Raw genomic sequence first — 13814 nt, forward strand, 5'->3', positions numbered from 1 at the left:
TTTCTAATTATATATCTATTTATGTGAATCTCAAAAACAAAATGTTTCATGGAGAAGAAATTACAGAATACATACAGTTGATACCATTTAAAAAAACCTAAAAAACTGTAAAATGACTCTGTAATTTAGAGATATAAATATATACTGTAAAATTATAAATTAATACCTTGGAAGACTAAAGAGCAAGTCTAAGGTAGTGGTTCTCTTAGGAGCAGAAAAGGAAACACATTTTGAGATGAGTTCACAGAGACAACTGTGTAGGTGAGATTTTTATTAAAATGGTTAGAGGTACCCAACCTAATATGTTATAATAAAAAATAACAGAGAGTTTATCCTAAGGCTTAACTTAAAAATCACTCATTCACTCTGATCTTTTTCCTCCTTGTTGCCTAAGCCTCATAATAGTCAAATTTAATAACTGTGTGATTCATGCTTTGATATACTATAATGATCATTTTTATATTGGATAATGTGGTTAAATGATATTTTCAAAATTTATAGTTTTCTTTTTTTTTTAAAGATTTTATTTATTTACTTGACAGAGATCACAAATAGGCAGCAAGGCAGGTGGTGGGGTGGAAACGGGCTCCCTGCTGAGCAGACAGCCCAATGCGGGGCTCTATCCCAGGACCCTGAGATCACGACCTGAGCCGAAAGCAGAGGCCCAACCCACTGAGCTACCCAGGAGCCCCTACAGTTACTTTTCTTAAAATAGATGACCAAAAATAGAATTGCTCAAAGGGAATACACATTTTAATTATTTTTGGTGCTCATCACTGAACAACTTTCAAAAGTATTGTGCAAATTTTTATTCCCAAAATGAATATATGACAACAGTGTTATTTTGCCTTTCCCAGGAACTAGAAAATAGATACTTCAAATGTTTCTTAATAGTGGGGCACCTGGGTGGCTCGGTGGGTTTATCCTCTGCCTTCAGCTCAGGTCATGATCCTAGGGTCCTGGGACCGAGCCCCGCATTGGGCTCTCTTCTTAGCATGGAGCCTGCTTCCCTCTCTCTCTGCCTGCCTCTCTGCCTACTTGTGATCTCTCTCTGTCAAATAAATAAAATAAAGTTTTTTAAAAAATTATTAATAACAGCAATATTTTAAAAATTTGCTAGTGAAACTAAATATTCTTCTGTTCTTTATTTTTAATCATATATACTTTTTTTTTAGTTACCCATATTTGTCCCTTGGGAAGTAGTAATTAAAATATTTGCAGTGATCAAATATCATTAGAGTACATGGCCCAGAGGCTACTGAGTGTCTTCTTTTGGTCTACATACCAAAAGAAGAAAGAAATGCACTGGAAGAAATACATTGGAAGAAATACACTGAATTAGGGGTGCCTGGGGGACTCAATGGGTTAAGCATCTGCCTTCGGCTCAAGTCATGATCTCAGGGTTCCCGGATCGAGCCCCATGTCAGGCTCCCTACTCAGCGGGGAGCCTACTTCTTGCTCTGTCTCTCCCCCTGTTTGGGCTTTCTCTTTCTCTCTCTCTCAAATAAATAAATAAATAAAACCTTAAAAAAAAAAAAAAAGAAATACACTGAATTAACAGAAATGATACTTAATTCATTCTAAAGGGAAGGACTCACTTTTATGAATAGTAAAGAGATAATATTTGATTAGGAAACTTCTTGCTTTGTACGTTTGGATTTCTTCACATCGCAACATGGATTTCTAGGGTTTTTTTGTTCTTTTTTTTTTTTTTTTTTTTTAATTTCAGTAGCTGGTTTCAGAATTCAGTGTTGGACCTCATTTGGGAGGCATTGTTGCATTGTGGAAAATACATCACATATTTGCTCTGTGATCCTAACCTTTCAGAGCTTCAGTGGTTTTGATCTGTGATATAGAGTTATAAAAATAATACATTGTATAATAATGTGTAAGATTTACTCCCATTAGAAGTTCCTTTTTTGGTCACAGGGGGACATCTCTTAGACAAGGCATTTTATTAAAGATGGTATTTCTACAGGTGTGCTCCTCAGAACACAGACTCTTAGGAATGTTAGTGTTGCATCATGGAGAAGCGGGGGATGGAAAGCCAGGGGAAGGCTTTCCTCATCACGTCAACATTGGAAATACTGTGTCAAACAGATCTAAACAGGTTTATTCTCTGAAGCACTTCCCAAAATCTTGGCTATGATAAAACGAACTTATCAGGGGCTGTTTGTTTGCTTGTTTTTGTTTTTGTGGAAACATGCCTTGGAACCTGCAGCTTTAAGCCAGCCATCATTTGTTTCACGTCCCTTTCTAGGAAATGGCTTGAGGGGAGCAATAAGCATACATCAGCGAAGGTGCTGGGAACTGGGTGATTTATAACAAGACTGCTGGGGACATTGGCTCATAACCTTCTGTTTCGTATACAGTTCATCCCCAGACCTCCGATTCAGTATGGCTCTGTGTGATCAGGAGAAAACTTTCAGACAACAGAGAAAAGAAAACATAAAGGAAAACATGAAGAAACTCCTGGGTCCAGAGAATAGTGAAGGTTTATATTCTACACGCGATGTGAGTTGGAAATGTTTCAAATGTTACTGCAATTTAATAGTCACTGTCTCCCAAAGTGCACCCAAATATGGAAATACTGAGATTGATTGAGTGTCGTATCTTCAGCTTTTTAAGATAAGGTGTTTCGTAAATACAAATTCTTTGAGGAAGTGCTGCCCATATTTAGTAATACTGATCAGATATAGTTTTAAAAAGATGACACATAGGCATACTTATGCACAAACAAGATGTTTATTAGTAAGAAAAGTTTAGGTTTGGATGTAAAAGGATCATTGAAATTTATTTTATTTTTATTGTTTTATAATTGAAGTATAGCTGACATACAAAGTTACGTTAGTTCATCAAGTGTGTCTGTTACGTGTTACCTCACAATACGGTTATAGTACCCCTGACTATTTGATACTCCTCCTGCTGTACCTTTCATTTCCCTGATTTATTCATTCCATAGCTGGAAACCTATACCTCCCACCCCCTTCACCCCTTTTGCCCTTCCCTCAAACCCCCTCCCCCATAGGATCATTGAATGAACTTTTTCTTTTTTTAAAGATTTTATTTATTTGAGATAGAGAGGGAGAGCATAAACAGGGGGAGGAACAGGCAGAGGGAGAAGCAGACTCACCGCTGAGCAAGGAGCCCAGGAGCCTGAGGTCATGGCCTGAGCCAGACACAGATGGCTTAACTGCCTGAGCCACCCAGGGGTCCCTGTAACTGTTTCTTTGGTATTTATTTTCTTAGAAAGGTTCCTATGTCACATAAAACTTACCTTAAATAAATCTGTATGCTTTTTTCCTGTTAATTTCTCTTGTCAGTTTAATTTTCAGACCCAGCCAGAGACCTTAAGAGGGTTGAGGAAAACCTTTCCCTCCCTGTAATGGGCAGGTCCTCCTGGAATTGAAGACTGTTAGTCAGGCCTGGAGGAAGGAATGGGTTTGTTAGAAAAAGAAAAAAGCAAGAAATGGATACCTCTGTTAATTCCTGGCCATCAGTTTCATTTGCCAGATGCTCTTTTGCAATCTGTCCCCGCCCACCCCTCCCACCACTGCTGCCTCACTGCTTTCCACTCATTTGCAACTGTTATTTCTTTCACTCCCTGCGGCTGATACCCTTTGTTGCCCTCACAGCTGAGACACTTGCCTCCTAATCAAAGAGAGGTCAACAGGCATCAGATGACAAAGCCTTCCTTTCTTGCCAGAGGAGTGCTCTGTTCCCTAAATTACGCTATCCTTTGCTGCTTCCCTCTGGAATTCCATGGAGGAAACAGCTCCTTCTCTTCCAAATGAAGTCCAACAGCAGATACAGATTGCCAGCCCCGGCCAGGAGCCCCAGTATAGCAACTGTCTCAATTGTCCAGTCCTCCAAAGACCACTCCCTGCCTCCCGACTTGTCTGCCTCTACCTCTTTATGAATTTTTGCTATAGAAATATCAACTTGGATAGGAAGGGGATAAGAGGAACAACCACAAAATCTGCCTGGAATGGACCTTCCCTCCTCCTGTCTCTCCACTTCTCTCCTTGTGTTCCCAGACTTCTCCACGTTTCCGACACCTTCTCGTCCTCTTTCTTCACTTTCTCAGGCTTCTGACCTTAGGATTCTACTGCAGCTGCTTCACCAGTCACCTGTACTAATAAGTGCAAAAGATCCTGCCCTGTCTCCCTGGACCCTGTTAGAGCAAATGACCGTGTCTCCTTACCTTGTGAAACATTCTCTGCTGTTCACCGACTGCCTCCTCTTCCCGTTTTCATCCTGCCTTTTCAGGGTCCTGTAGCAGATCCTCCCCTGTACATTCTTTAAATAGAAGTGTTCTTTGCCTTAGACACTCTGTCTCCTCACTCTGCATTCTTCTTAAGAATTTTCTCTCCTGGGACACCTGGGTGGCTCAGTCGGTTAAACTTCTGCTTTTGACTTCGCTCATGATCCCAGGGTCCTGGGATCGAGTCCTGCATCGGGCACCTTGCTCATCGGGGAGTCTGCTTCTCCCTCTCCCTCTGCTGCTCCCCCTGCTTGGGTTCTCTCTCTCACTCTCTCTCTCTCTGTTAAATAAATCAGTAAAATCTTTTTTTTTTTTTTTAAAGAATTTTCTCTCCCTTCCATGATGTCACCTAGCACCTATGTCCAAAGAACTCCCCATGTAGATCATGGACTTAAAACCTCCCTTCTGAGCTTCAGAGCTGATATTTATGCACCTGCTTGATTTCTTAACTGGTATCCCTCCCATCTAAAGGGAACTAAAAGGGAACACAACACCTCTGTTTTCTGTAGTTCCACCTCTGCCTGTCCTCCCTCTCCCTACCTTCTGTTTGCTCCCAAACCAGAGCTGAAAATCCTTCCACCATTCTCAGGATTGGCTTCCCAGCATCTCTCCAACTCCCGTTTTTTCCAGTTCACACCGCGCTCCTTCGCTGAGTGCTGCCTCTTAGCTCCATGTCTCCTCAGAACCCTTCCCCAGCTGGTGCCTTTCTAGACACTGTTCCTTCTCCCTGTAGTGTGCTTCCTCTGTACCTGCCCTCTCCCCACCTCACCTGCTTTTCAGGTAGCTAGCACCCTCCCTTCCGTTCTTTAAGCAGTAGATACGTAGCTTCTTCTGAGACTGTCTCCTTCACCACCTCCCCCCCCCCCCATGTCCCTTAGGTCTCCGTTATATTCTCTGTGGCACAAATACATGCATTATCTTCTCAGCATTGATGACACTCAGACTTAAAACATACTTATACAGATACTCATTTAGTGTCTGTTTTCTCCAGTGGAATATAAGCTTTATGAAGCCCAGGACAGTGTCTGTGTTATTTATGTTCACATTCCCAGCACCTGGCCTGGCTCCTAGCACATGTGGATGCTCAGTAAATCTTGTGTTGTGTGGGTCAGGGGACAGATTCGGGCAGTTGCTTGGCGCTGCGACCTGGGGATGCCTTAGCTAGGGAGAGGGATCAGGGACTCAGAACTGAGGAACACAGTGTCAGGTTGTTAGGGAGAAGACACAGGATGAGGAGGTTTGGATGAAAAGATCCCAGTTGGAACTGTTCTGTGAAAAATGTATGTGGGACACATTGATCCAGATGCCCTGTTGGCCTTTGTCCTTAGGTTTTCCTTTTGCAAAGGGAAAGTTGCTGCTGCAACCCCCCTGGTGCACTCCTTGTTCTGTGGAAAAAAGGAGTCTTTCTGGGAAGATGAAACTTGGCCCAATATTCATACAAATTGGCTTCTCTGCAATGGGTAGAGAATGGAGTCATTATGTTTCTGTCTGGAATATTCTTCAAAAAATATTAAATTCATATTTTTGGAAGTTGTTCTTAGAATTCTAGCTTTTACTGTAGTTGTTTTTTTTTCCATCTAGAGTTTTTTCTCTTGTCCAAAATAATTACTTTAAATATATTCAGAACCACTCATTCCCACAAAACATGTGATAGTTTCCTATTTTTATGTTACTCCTCAGTCAGGGATCTCTTAAGCTCCCAACTCCCTTGCTCTCTGATGAGACTTCACTTTCTAGTCAGTTCTGGCTAATCATCCTTATGATACGAGGGACAGGCTGTCATGGCGGTTTGACGAAGAAAGAACAGTCCTGCTTAATTCTCGGTGGAGAGACTCTGCTTGTCCTGTTCCCAGTGTTCAACAAACAGACAACATCCAGCTTGGGACTTCAGTGTCAAATTAAAATGTTGAATAAATTTGGGTAGTATAAACCTGGACACATTCGTTCCCTTCTATGCTTCACTTGTAAAATGGAGACTGTGTCTCTTATTAAGTAAAAGGATAAGTACTAGCTTATAAGCTTCCAGCACAATCTGTAAGGGCACATAGTAGTTGCTCAATAAAATAGTGACTGTACTACTTGAGTGTTTCTGTTCTGCTGCATAACGCCCAAGGGCAGTCATTGTCCAATTTAATAAAATCTTAGCTTTTCTGTCTGATATAATGAATTAGTCAAATAGTTAAGGTGCCTCATAACCCAAGAGTTTATTCTTTGAAATACTAAGACTTTTAAAAAATGTGTTCTCGGGACATCTGGGTGGTTCATTCGATTAAGGATCTGCTTTTGGCTCAGGTCATGATTCAAGGGTGCAGGGACCGAGTCCCACATCAGGCTCCTTGCTCGGTGGGGCGCTTGCTGCTCCCTCTTCCTTTGCCTCTCCCCACCACCTACTCGTGCTTTCTCTCTCACTCTCTCAAATAAACAAGTAAAATCTTGTTAAAACTTTTTTTTATCATCGAGAATATATATATTTTTTAATTTATAGATTTGAATCATTTGAAGAGAAGTCTTTCTAAAATATGTTACTCCTTGTCCAGATTGAACTGATCTGCATGTTCTCATGTCTGTTTCATTTGCAATCAACTGCCATTTCTCCATACTTTATGTGTTTCCTTGAAGTAATTTCTTCAAACCACTCCTTTCTTTTTCAGCTTTAATTGTTGTGGAATTCAAATCTGATAAGCAAGCTTGTTGTTAGAACAGTGTCTCTGATTAGTGTAATTTCTCTATGAATAGAGGCCTGGAATCTTTTCTGAGTGAGATCTGTAAGACTGTGTACATGGGGATTTTGGACATAGTTGGATTGTTTAGAGGCCATTCTTATAAATTTTCTTGTCTGAAAATAGCTTTTGGTCAGATGAAGCTTCTAGATTACAGTCTTATGCGAAGGGAAATGCTAATCTATCATTTCTGTTCCCTAGTAACTGACCGTAACAAAGCCAGGCTGGTTGGGGGACTAAAATCTGGAAGTGGAATAGTGGGGAAGCAAGAGAAGGGAATTCTACTTAAAACCTTCATCAGAGAATATAAGAGAAACGTGTTTCAAGGCAGACTATATGAAATAACTTCAGTTTAAACAGATAGAAGCCTTAGGGTGAAGTATAAAGTGGACCTTAAATAATACACTTTATGAGTGCTAATCTGTATTTGTTTGTTATATAAATTAAGTAAATAATATATTAAGTTATATAAATTAAGTGAAATTATAAATTATATAAATAAGTGAAATTTAAGTTATATAAATTAAGTTTGTTATATAAATTAAGTGAAAATTCTAGAGAAGAGAGCCCATCTGGTGACAGAGGAGGAGGCAAAGCAGAACAGTTCCTGAAGGAGGTAATAGAAGTCAGGCTTGAGTGGTCCATGAGAATGTGTATTCCTTGTGTATGTTGTTTCCGTCTTCCAGAATATTCTCCCTCTTGCTTCTTATCTTCGTTGGGATGACAGAATTTTATACTATCAATTATTTCTTTTTAAGATTTTGTTTCTTTGACAGAGAGAAAGAGAGAGGAGGAGCAGGGGGAGGGGCAGAAGGAGAGGGAGAACGCACCCCATCCCCCAACGTTGAGCAGGGAGCCTGATGCAGGGCTCGATCCCAGGTCCCTGGGATCATGATGGAAGCCAAAGGCAGACAACCAACTGACCCACCCAGGTGCCCATTACTGTCAATACTTATTCCCCTCTTAGATTGCAAATATTGCAGGCAGACAGTGTAGAATTCCTAATAGCGGAGGACAGGGAGGTGTGCTGAGCTGTGGGCTTCCAAGGGTCAAGTTTCAGGACTCATGAGGTGGACTTTGAGGTTTTCTCATCTGAGGTGGTGGTAGGATGTGAAGAGCCAAGGAGTAAGAGAGCTGGAGTTGGTCTACAAAGTAGACGTCCAGGAGGCCCAGACTCCACTCAGTAGTGCTGTTCACTATAAGGCACATGACTGCTGAAGACTACCGAGCTCCCAGGGAAACAGGCTCGGGGGAGGCATGCAGAAACACATGTGTCCAAGCAGGGAGGGAGGTGGCAGATGGGGACAGGCGCTGGATTTGCTACAGGTTTAAATTTGTTTTATAAAGCAAATGGGCATTCAGTGAGGGATCTTACTGGGTTGAAAGGGCGGGGGACCAGATGAAAACTAAATGCTACTAACAATAATGCATTTTAATTTCATGTAAACTCACTTCTTAAATTTTGCATATGAAATGATGGCTGTGCTGGAAAAAATTGTAAATAGACTGAAATGAGATAATATATACTACTTTTTATACATTTCCTGAAGCAAACCAAGTTAGTGAGTTCCCTCCCTTTGTGTACAAAGGTGTTGCTTATGTACCTGACCAGAAATGGACCAGACAGCACCTTGAGAGGGCCGGTGCTGGGCACAGGATGGTGGGGAGGCAAACCCCACTGCAGGTATTACCATTTGCCCAGTCTAGGCAGCCATGACTGCTCCTACCATTGCGGATACTGTGGAGATACACGAGCAGATCAGACTCTGTAATTGTCATCTTTGCTTCCATCTTCTAATCCAAAAAAATAATAATCATTAATAATGATAATAATTATGAGTAAAAACCTAGGATGCACAAGCAAGCAGTCTAAAGCCTATAAACAGTTTTAATATTGGGATAACCACTGTGATGTGATCATTTAATCTTCTAAAAAGAAAAGAATCTGTGCTCCTTATTTGGTTCTCCTTTATACTTATAGGGTTGGCTCTCTCATTTTCAATACAGTTTCTCTGACCCCTTTTATAATTGGTGGGGAATAATCAGTTGAGGGTTGCAAAACTAGGTCTTGGCTACCTCCTTCAGTATATCTTCAGGTGTTTTGACTCATGCTTTGCGGAGCTGGGGGATGGCAGTTACTTGGCACTTTGGAAAATTGACTTTCAGTAAAAACAGAGGAAAATTGACTTTTAGTAAATAGAGAAAGAAAGAGTTCTGATTTGACATTTGTACCATATTTTTCTCCAAACTGGCAAAAATAGAGATGATTTGAGGCAAAGTAAAGGGCATTGAAATCAATTTCAATAATGTGGAGTTTATGGTATCTTCATCCTTTATTTGCCTGATTTTATCCACAAAAAGAGAAAAAGGAATAATTTGTAAGTGATACTGCTAACAAAACCCAAACCCAAACACATAACAATTCAAATGACTATAACCATCTATTACGATACTAGCGAGGAACTGGTGTAGGAAATTCTAATACTTAACTTTTTTGACCTGTAGTCCTCCCTCCTACCTGTCAAGAAAATGATAAACTCTCTTAGAAATTAAAAAATGTATTTAATCAACTGCACTAGGTGCTTTAAAAATGTACCACAAGTAAAGTATTTTAAGTCAGTATCGTACTAAATACTTAATAATGAAATGAACTTCCATATCATATCACTAGAGTTATATATTAAAAGCACCTTTTCCCACTTGAGTGAAAAGGATTTGTTAATTAAATAATTTCCCAAGAAAAAAAACTTTCTCTTTGTATTTTTCATAATTTCGAGTATCGTTTTTAAGACTTGATAGTTTTGGCACTGAGATACTACATCCTTTTCTCTTGCCTCTTTGAAACGTGAAATGGGGTGATTTTAGGTGAGATTAACACTCAGATCAGTAAATTACAATCCATAATGTGGGTTGGCCCTGTTTAATCACTTGAAGGCCTGAACAGAACAAGAAGATCAGCCTTTCTGAGCAAGAGGGAGTTCTCCAACAGACTCCATTTCTCTTCATCTGCACCATTGGCTTTCCTGGGTTTCCAACTGCTGGCCTTCAGACTAGAAACACATTATTGACTCTCCTGGTTTTGGAGCCTGCTGGCCCATTCTGCAGATTTGGACTTGCCATTCATCCTAAATTCGCGAGCCAATTCTATAAAATAAATCTCTTTCTAGACAGGTTCGTAGCTAGGTACATCTTGTTGATCCTGTGTTTCTGGAGAGCCCTGACTAGTACAGGAGCCAAGGAGGCAAAAGTCTTTATATAATTTTCAGACCTTAAAAACCTATGAAAATGTAAAAAAAAAAAACCAAAAAACCCAAAACCCAAAACCCTTAAGCACTTGAGAATTTTCTTTTGCAAGGGAGGAAATTAATAACATCCATAAGCCCATGTATCAATTAATTTAATCAAAACCACAGGATTTTTGGTAAATGAAGATTCATTTCCTGTTATCATATGAGAGATATTCATTGATATCATTTATGCACAAATACTAATGCTCTTAGGTCTAAATATAAGCTAAAACCTGTCAACAGCACATTTCTTAGATTCTTTTAGATTTTGAGTCAGCACTAACAGCTGCTTCTTATAACTCCTCAGTTACTTCTTTGAAAGTTATTTCAGAATGACCAAGGTTATTAAAACATCCAAATTTAGCCTTCATTTATTACGTAAAATTGGGCTGATACCAAATTTAGCCTTCATTTATTACGTAAAATTGGGCTGATACCATCCAAAGTAACAGATGAATCTGAAATATAAATTAGCTAAATATCAAATGGTTTCTTTTAGCAAAGAGTACTCTTTCTTTCTCAATAGTGACTAAAAGGAAAGAGTGAATTACGGTGTTGGTGACACTTAGTTCACGTCGTGGTTCTATGAACAATTAGTTGCGTCTGTATGTGGACAAGGTATTTGTGTGGATTAAATACTTCATCGTCTGAAAAATGGAAATGATCTCCTTTTGAGGGCTGGGAAAATTAGATGAAATAAATTGAATGAAAGTGCCCAGGCTTGTGCCAGAGAGACATATTTTCTTGATAAGTCAAATCTCCCTTTTTTAATAAAAAGTTAATAAAAAGTATATACTTATATAGTTTTATAACTCATATTCTGTCTGAGTTATAGAATCAAGTGTTACTAGTAGCTAAAGGCCTCAAGGTTGCTAATGCTACCCAGTGCTTCTGCATGTAAGGAAACAGAGTCCAAAGAGGATTTTCTGTGCCCCAGATCACAAAGTTAGTTAGAGGGAAAGCTTTCAGAGATCATGGAGCAGAGGGAATTAAAAGCTTTGGAGGCTAACAGATCCAGTTTTGAGTCCACAGGACATTGCTTTCTAGCTTTGTGATAAGAAAAGTTAACTTCCTTATGTTTCAATTATTTTATCTTTAAAATGTCACTGTGAAAATTAGTTGTGAAAATTAAAGGATATACATAAAACAGATTAATTCATGTGTAGCAAATGCAGATGAGAATTGTAATCTACATAGTCATTCAAGTATTTGATTATTCTGTTTTTATGTACAAGTATCTGATATTTCTTTCGCCTGCTAGCAGCTCAGATACCTGACTTCAAAATCTTACCTGAAAATTCTAAGAATTTACTGTAAAGCAATAATGAAAACAATGGGTTATATAAGTAACAAATTCCAGTTTCGTAAGTGGCTATTTCCAGAAAATTCCTAACAACATAAATATTCGTAAGTATGTGTTGGACTAGTGGCTTATGAAGAAGGACATCTGGGGAGCTGTTTTCTCAGGATTAGAGAAAGCCTTATGTTCAGTCTTCCAACTTTTCTTATTAAATCTTACTGAACAACAGTGCAGTTCCGTGTTGCGTGTTGAACAGTGAGATGTGTTACTAAGAATTTTCTTACTCTAGACTGTTGGATTTGTATTGGATTTAATGTTATTTTCAATAATGCAGCATTACAAGTAACCAAATCACCAGGCTCAAATGCTCCTACATGATTTTTTAATATAAACAGTCTTCCTCCTTCTATAATATCAACCGAAATACTTTTTTTCCCCATGAAGCTCTTCTTAATCGTATTTCTCCTGACTCCCTAGAGGACTGTTGCAATGTCACATGTCCTTTTCAGCTTGTGAGTGTCTTGGCTTGAATTTAGGCTCAGTGCTTGACAACAGGAAATGTTCACTGTTCTTATTATGTTGTCCATAAATTCAAGTCTTCCTTCAAGGCCTAATTCAGATGCTTCCTCCTTCTAACTTCCTATCTGGCTTGCTTAACAGCTCCTCTGACAGCTATTACTGTAGTGTGCTCTGTTCACCTGCTTTATAATCCACTTCTGTTTCCTATCCTAGCTTTTGATCCCCTCCAGACAGGTTTTTAAGAACTTAGGTATTTTATGTTATTTGCAATTTAAACATATATGATTGAAAGCATTCTGTACATCTAAACATGTACAGGTTCAAAGCCATTTAACTTGCTCCATTGTACCGAATGCTGGAGTGTGTTTGCATGAATGAGCTCTCCAACCTGCATCTAATTAGGACGCATAGGCTCCTTCAGTTAGGGGCCACTCAGTAGTAGAGAAGTGTACTCTAGTCAGAACATCCCTACTTGCTTCAGCTTCTGCTTTTCCACCCCTGTGGATTTCTTTCTTCACTTTGTTTCTTATAAAGCTTTGAACTGCTTTGTGATCTAGTATCTTTGCTCCATCTTTGCTCAGTCTTCAATCTCTAACTTTCTTTTGCTAGTAATTGTTATTGGGAAACAGCATCAAACAAAAGATACTCTTTCTCCCCAGCAGTCTGACTTTTCTTTCACATCAGCCTCTGTCTATCCAGTAAACATTTCCATCCATCCACTCCCTGTTCCCTTGTCTGTCTCCACCCCCACCCTCCCCCCATCCTCAACAGGCTCAGAATCTTCCTGGAAGATATTGGATTGTACTCACCACATGCCTGATAATTCTGGAGCAGTGGTTATTAAGCTTTTTGATCTGAGAAATCTATTTTACATTAAAAAAAATATAAAGAACTTCTAAGAGAGGGACACCTGGGTGGCTCAGTGGGTTAAGCCTCTGCCTTCGGCTCAGATCATGATCTCAGGGTCCTGGGATTGAGCCCTGCATTGGGCTCTTTGCTCAGTGGGAGCCTGCTTCCCCCCACCCCTCTGCCTACTTGTGATCTCTCTCTCTGTCAAATAAATAAATAAAATCTTTTAAAAAAAAGAACTCCTAAGAGGTTTTATTTATATGGGTTATATCTATGAATATCTACCATATGAAAAGTGAAAGCTGAGAAAACTTATCAAAATACATACTTATTTTACATAAATCATTGTCATATTAATATCAATGACATTTTATGAATATAACCATATTTTCAAGAACATAAAAAGGGTGAGAAGGGCAGCATTGCTTTACATTTTTATAAGTATCTCTGTTGTTTGACTTCACAGACAGCAGCTGGATTTTTGTTATCTGCTTTTGAATTCAATCTCTTGCTGTATCACACATCCTATAATTTCTAGAAAAGTCCATCATAGACTCATGAAGTAATGAGAATGAGCAAAGACAAATAACATCTTACTGTTTTCATGAAAATAGTTTTGACCTTGTGGACACCCAGACGGCTGTGTACAATTTGAGAACTAGGCCCTGGGGTATAGAGAAACCACCCGCTCTCTTGAGCAATAATGGTTCAGGACCACAGAGAAAATGACAATCTCTTCCTCTACAAACAAACACTTGTATTTTAGTCATGTTGCAGACAGCCTTTGCTTCTCTCCTGCAAAAACTCTTGGTTGACTCATGTTGCTTCCATTTCCAGAACAGCCTCCTTCCCTGCCCTCGTCCGTCCCTGTTGAA

The 13814-nt window shown here is 39.4% G+C and overlaps 1 protein-coding gene across 1 annotated transcript in view; it reads left to right on the plus strand.

The window, feature by feature from the left end:
- Positions 1-13814, plus strand: part of PLA2G4A (phospholipase A2 group IVA) — a 191818-nt gene that overhangs the window by 93157 nt on the left and 84847 nt on the right. Inside the window, exon 8 of the mRNA XM_059413934.1 lies at positions 2373-2514. Coding sequence (XP_059269917.1) covers positions 2373-2514 — 142 coding nt within the window. The remainder of the gene's footprint in view (positions 1-2372; positions 2515-13814) is intronic.

Source organism: Mustela nigripes, chromosome 10, assembly GCF_022355385.1.
Source record: "Mustela nigripes isolate SB6536 chromosome 10, MUSNIG.SB6536, whole genome shotgun sequence".
Lineage (NCBI taxonomy): Eukaryota > Metazoa > Chordata > Mammalia > Carnivora > Mustelidae > Mustela > Mustela nigripes.